The following is a 6,627-nucleotide window of genomic DNA, read 5'->3' on the forward strand; positions in this document are numbered from 1 at the left end:
CTACCACTTTCTCCACAAATTAATCTTCATTTATTTATTTATTTATTTGTTTATTTATTTAAACCCTTACCTTCCATCTTAGAATCAATACTGTGTATTGGATCCAAGGCAAAAGAGTGGTGGGGGCTAGGCAATGGGGATTAAGTGACTTGCCCAGGGTCACACAGCTATGAAGTGTTTGAGGCCAGATATGAATCTAGGATCTCCCACCTCTAGGCCTGGCTCTCAATACACTGAGTCACCTAGACGTCCCCACAAATTTTAAAACACATAAATTTAGTTCCTATTATGTAATGAGGAATATAAAGATAAAAAACAGCCATGCTCATAATCTACTAGCTAGGTGGAGAAAAGAACTAACACATACACAAATATGAGCTATAAGATAGAATAATAAGAGCAAAACAAAGACCCAAATAAAATGCTCTAGAAAAATTTCAGGCAGGATATATCACTATCAGCTGGAAGGACATCACATAGATCACTGAGTAAAAAAAATTATGGTGCATGAATGTAATTAGGTATAACCGTACTGTAAGAAATGATGAATATTAGAAGCATGGGAAGATTTACAGGATGTAGAATGACCTAAGTAGAGGCAGGAAAATAACATACACAATAACTACAACTACTTTCTCAGAAAACTCCTAAACTTTATATGAAGCAATAGTTAAAATGTTTATTGAAGTCTAAGGAATAAAAAGTCATTTTGATAAAATAGACTTGTAATTTGAAATCTAGATGTCATCAGAGGATTCCTCTTTTGGTTGGGAGAACTCCAGTGGAACATTCAAATTTAGCTAGAGGTAATACCTTTAAAATATAAAATGAATTGAGCAAATAGAAAAAGATCTCTAAATTCATTTCCTTTCTCAGTAACAATCAGACCTAAATGGCCCCATAATATTATTTTTTAAATTTGTTGCTTCTCTTTTTCCTCTCCCTTAACTGACTGCACTTACAACTACTTCACTATGCATTTGTCATTTAAATGACAGATCAAATGTATTTCTTATTTCCTTAATATAATTTTGTGTCTGCCACCTACCTAGTTAAATGTTATCTCTAGTCTGATGAAGAAACATTCTTTTAATGTTTCTGATAACATCTTGGTACCAGCTGATTTAATGACTCCCATCCTATATATTTTACACAACTACTACCACCAATTGTCCTTGATACTGCTGACAGTGGTTAGTAGAACTTGCCTGCAACTCTTTAAAATGATTATTTGTTACACTGAGTATTTTAGTTATCTGCATTTTTATTCCCCTACTAGAGTAGACTACAGGAGGGCAGGAATTATATATCTAAACTAATCTCCATCAGTTCCAAACTTGAGTGCTTTGCATACCATCAGAGTTTAACTACTAAAGGCTTACTGAGTGGTGAATGATTACATTTGGACAGGCTTTACAGGACAGATAGGGATTCAAGAGTGAAAGGACATATTAGGCGTAGGAAGAAAATGAGCAAAGGCACAGCATTTGGAAAATACAAAGTGTTTTGGGGAACAAATGTGAAGTCACATTTGACTGGGAAGATAAATGGGTGGAGGGCAGCAATATGGTCTAAAAGTAGGATAAGTCAGACTGTGACATGGAGCCTTAAATGCCAGGTAAACAAGTTGACCTTTTTTTTTTTTTTTTTTTTGGTAGGTAATATAGAACCATTGAACATTTTAAAATAGAGGAGTGGCAGAGCCAAGGAAGATTTTTCTGGCACAGATACAAAGAAGAATTGAAGGGAACAGAAGTGGCAAGACCTAAGAACAAGTGATTACAACTGTTTAAGCAGATGAAGTTGAAGTGCCCATACTAGGAAGTATGGAAGGTTGGGTGAAAAGTGGTGTCACATATAGAAATAATGAAGCCAAGAAATGTTTAAACATTTAGGAGGAATGTAGGCAAATGGAAATGGGAGTCTATATCTCAGAATAGATCAAAACAAAAGATAAGTATTTGGGAATCAACTTCATAAAAGTGGCAGCTGAAGCCATGGAATAGAATGAGACGCCAAGGGAGAAGGTGAAGGGTGATAAGAAAGGACCAAGAACGGAGGACTGGGGCATACTCAGGAAGTTGGGAAGAAGATAGAGTCCAGTAAAGGAGACAAAGAGAAAGTAATCAGAGAGGCAGGAGAACCTTAAGAGTAGGATGTGGAGGTGTCCCAAGTGTATCTCTTTGCTATCATAGTGGAATCTTTATTCCACTCCACCCCATGTGCCTAATTAGTGAGCAATTGTTTCTACCTTTATAATATCCCTGTACCTTAGTTCAGGTGCTCATTGCCCTGACACTTGGCTGCCCTCCCCACCCTTTTCCCCACTCAGAGGTTACTGGAAAAGCAGAGGGATTTGGGCAGAGTTGCTCCCCTCCCCCTCTCCACCAAGTAAAATGACATTTTTTCACATCTCCTGACCCTCTGCCCAGCAATCCAATGGCAGTGCACAGGGGGTAAGGTGAATGGCTCACAGTTGGCAGAGCTGGAGGGGAGTAGAGTGCTTGGGCCACTCCCCTCTCCCTCTCTACACTTGCTGAGGACATTCCTTCCTTCACTGGCCCTTCCATCCAGCAGCCCAAAGGGAGTGTGGGGTAAGGGGAGGAGGGGCAGGGAACACCTAACATTCAATGGAGGGAGTATGGGATGTGAGTGGGGGGTGACATGATACTAGGTCTGGGAGGTGGGATGGGGGTGGGGCCCAGTGCTTCAACTCTAAAATGTTCACCATCACCTCCCTAGATAATAGCAAAACCTCCTGTTCTTCCAGTCCATCCCATACTTTGTGTCAAAGTGATTTCCTTGAGACTCAAATGGGACCAACCATCTGATTTTCCTACTCAACCAACTCTAGTGGCTTCCAAATGTCTCTGCAATATAAATTCTTCTACTTGTCTTTTTAACACTTTAACTAATCTGACGCCAACCTACCTGCTGGGCCTCCAGTGGCTATGACTTCTTGTTATGAGTAAGATTAGATTAGCTGGTTATTAGGTATTGATTATATATTGATTAGGAGGTACCTAGCAGGAAGGAGCTGGAGCTGGGAATTCCAGGTTGGAATGAAGGAGGAAGAAGTCTGTCTGTGCTCTGAGTGTGGACTCCATTAGGTGTGGGCAAAAACTGTTGCCAGCCTGGGAGATCTCAGAGCAAAGGACACCCTGCTTCCGATTTCCCCTGGGATCCTGTGTGGTGTGGCATCTAAGAAAAGGGACAAATCTACAGAGCCAAGAGAGGAGAAGTTTGAGAACTAGAGGACAGTGCTTCAAGTAGAACCCTCTCTACTTGGTACCTGAGATCATCTTGACTCCTGGCATCCAGAGATCATCAGTGGATTGCAGTGAGAATCCCAAAGCCACAAAAGCCCTAGCTGTACTCAAGCCTGGCAGGTTCCAGGTTTGAGGCAGAAACCCAGAGACTCCATTTACAGCTCCTTGGGCCCTGTTAGTAGATCACTTAGATAAGAGTAGAATAAGTCCTCCCATTGCCCTGTGGTTTTACCCCTTAAGATTTTAAGTATAGAAATCCTTTCCCACCTTTTAGTCTAACATAATTAAAGCTGTTAAGTCCCTTTTACTGTGTTAACCTGTTACTATACTCTGGTCTAGTGGAAGCTGGGTGACAGTTAAGATCAACTGCCATTCCCGTGGAGATCCAGTAAAACTCTGGTATCTTCACCCTGGTCCAGTCTCTCATAAATCCTAGAGTGTGTTCTCACAAACCACTTAGTTTATTGTAATATCCCTGGTGACCCCATTACCTCACTTATATTTTCCTACATTCTCCCACACACAGTGATTTAGACAAATTAACCCTCTCTTTGTTCCTCAAGCACAACACTCCAGAACTGAAATTAACTCCCTCTCTACCTCCTTACACTCCAGAATCTCTCTTTCCTTTTAAGGCATCACCTTTTGCAGGATACCTTACTGATATTCCCAATTTCTAGTGTTATTCCTCCTACAGTACTTTGTGCTTATACACAAATATACACATGTATATTTATTGAGTTTATATTTATGCTACATGTATTTTTATATGAACTTGTCTCTCCCATTACAATATAAGCTCATTGTGACAAGGAACTGTTTCATTCTTTGTTCTGGTAAACTTAGGTGAGTACCTTGCACATAGTAGGTGCTTAATACTAAGTGATTGATATCTAAAACCAAAGAAGAAAAGTTTTTTCCAGTAGTAGAGGATGGTCAACATCAGCAAATATAACTGAAAGATAAAGGAAAATGAGGAATGAAAAAGATCGTTGTATTTGGCAATTTGGTGATCTCTAAGAGAACAATTTTAATGGCACGGGGCAGAAATTAAGACTGTAAGTACCTAAGAGTAGGCTGTGAGAAAATACTGTTTGTGTGCAGACCTGGAGGAGGTGGGGTAGCCTTGACCAAGTGAAAATATTTATAGGATTAGTTTAAAAAGATATGGTACAGTAAACTGTATTGTACTTGTGTCACAAAGAACTGGTTCAAATTCTGCTTCTGACACTTATTAGCAATGTGGTCCTGAGTAAGCAAATTATCTATCCTCTGTGTGACTCAGGCAACTCTGGGACTTCTCAACTAAGTCATAGGTTTCAATTTAGTAGAGATTATCAAGGGATCATATATCTAGAACAAGAACAGACCCGAGGCCATCTAGTCCAAACCCCTCATTTTAAAGATGGGAAAACAGGAGATTGATCATATAAGGCAACCATAAAGTCACAGTCACCTGCCCAAAGTCACGCAGGTAGCATGATGCTTTCCCAGCAGCATGCCCACACAGGTGGCTCTTCTACACTCATCCTGGATGTTCTGAATAAGCATTAAAGTACCAGCAATCAAAAACAAGTTAGCAAGTTAGTCCTTTATCTACAAGTAATTTATATGACAATTTAGTGTTCACTATAACCCAATAATAGTCAGTCCAGAAACTTTATTCAAAATCTACTTTTTGTCAGGCACCTGGCTAAGCAATGGGGTACAAATCAAGTCCCTGCTCCTATGGAGCTCACAAACTAAGAAAAGAGGCCCGGGGGAACGGAAAAACAGAATTTCTGGGGAAGAGATAAGAACTCCAATCAAATACTTCACAATTCGGACTAAGTCTGGCCCTGATTGCTTTTTGGTGACTCAGTGATGTAGGACTGCGCCACCAATTGGGACTGGGCATCTGGATGCTCACCTGTAACTTCCTGGGAGGCAGTAAGAGAAAATCATCTCGGGTTTGGGCAGGTAGCAGTCCTTGTCGCAACAGCAGTTCGCATCGCAGGAATCCTGTAGCAAGTCACACGTACAGATCGGGGCAATTTGGGGCTTATACCAATAGCGGCGCGCCGTTACTCCAAACTCCTCAACTTCTAGCCAGGAAACTTCCGGCTCCAGCTCTGCCTGCTCCTCACCTCGGAAGGGGTCCGGGGTCATGGTCTCGAGCGACGGCACCCGGGGCTCCTCCTCTAGGCTGACCCCCGGCTGCGTGGCCGGGGTCTCAGGTCTGGAGGGAGGGGAGGTGCTGGGGGTCCCCCCCAGGGGCTCCAGTCCTGCCGAGGTGGAAGCTTCCCAGGGGGATGACGGTTGGATCTGGGTGCCAGTGCCTCCAACCAGGAGGAACCAGGGGAGCAACAACAGCTCGAGGGGTTCCAGGGTCATGAGGCCTCCGCAATGCCCAGGCCTCACAAGCCCAGGGGAAAGGAACGGAACGCGCCTCTGTCACCAGGCGCGCGTTGCTAAGGCGTCGGTTGGAGGCGGGACTTGTGGAGGGCGAAGGACGCAGTTCCTGTGACCTCATCCCGTAGGCATTCCCTCATTCGCGATTTGGAATTAATGACAGAGCTCTCACCAATAGAAATCGCGGAGGTTGCCGCGCCTCGATACTGCTTAGATAACATTGGAAGTGCTTGGATTCTCCGAGAAGAGCCGAGCCTCTCCGCTAGATGGGCCTGTATAGCCATTCAGTGAGATTCTAGCGCCGACCAAGAAGCCTTGGAATAACTACCATTAGGAGGTTTCAGCGTCCCCTAGCGTGCAGGAGGAAAAAGCAGTTCCTGGGGAAAAGGGACCTGCCTGAGCCAGAGTTGACCTTCTGAGTCCTAAACTTGAAGTCAGCACTGGAGAAAAGATATCTGAATGAATGGAATGAATGAATGGATGGATAATAAATTAATTGATGGTTACAAACATCTGTAATAAAAAAGGAAAGGAAAACTTCACCTTAATTTATTAAAATTTTTTAAATGAGAAATCAGTAAATAAGTATTTATTAAGCACTTACTAAGTACCAGGCCCTGTTGTAGGCCCTGAAAATACAAAAGCAAAGAATGAAATTATCTTCTTTTGAAGGGAGCTTACAGTCAGCAAGAAAAAAAATTATGAAAAATCTAGCTTTTTAACTGCTAAAATTAAAATAAAGTTAAAACATTAAAATTAAAACATAAGATTCTACCCAATAAATGAAGGGATTCAGTTGAAAATGCATTAGTTCCATATCTGACTAAGAGAAAAGAGACTAAGAAAAGGCAGAAAAGAGAGGGATTTGGGTGAGGGTGCAGGTACTTTTGGATGGGAAAGATTGTTGGAAGCAGGGAAGGAATTGAGAAGTAGCTAGGAAAACAGAGAAGGGAAAGGAGAGGAAAAA

General features: G+C 42.0%; 1 protein-coding gene across 1 annotated transcript in view; it reads right to left on the reverse strand.

Annotated features, from left to right (window-relative positions):
- The window catches only part of TCTN3 (tectonic family member 3), a 43,444-nt gene extending 37,792 nt beyond the window's left edge, over positions 1 to 5,652 (reverse strand). Inside the window, exon 1 of the mRNA XM_044662645.1 lies at positions 5,179 to 5,652. Within this exon, the coding sequence (XP_044518580.1) occupies positions 5,179 to 5,642 (464 nt within the window). The 5' untranslated portion in view covers positions 5,643 to 5,652. The remainder of the gene's footprint in view (positions 1 to 5,178) is intronic.
- Between the last annotated feature and the right edge of the window lie 975 nt (positions 5,653 to 6,627).

This window comes from Gracilinanus agilis, chromosome 2 (genome assembly GCF_016433145.1).
Source record: "Gracilinanus agilis isolate LMUSP501 chromosome 2, AgileGrace, whole genome shotgun sequence".
NCBI classification, from domain to species: Eukaryota; Metazoa; Chordata; class Mammalia; order Didelphimorphia; family Didelphidae; genus Gracilinanus; species Gracilinanus agilis.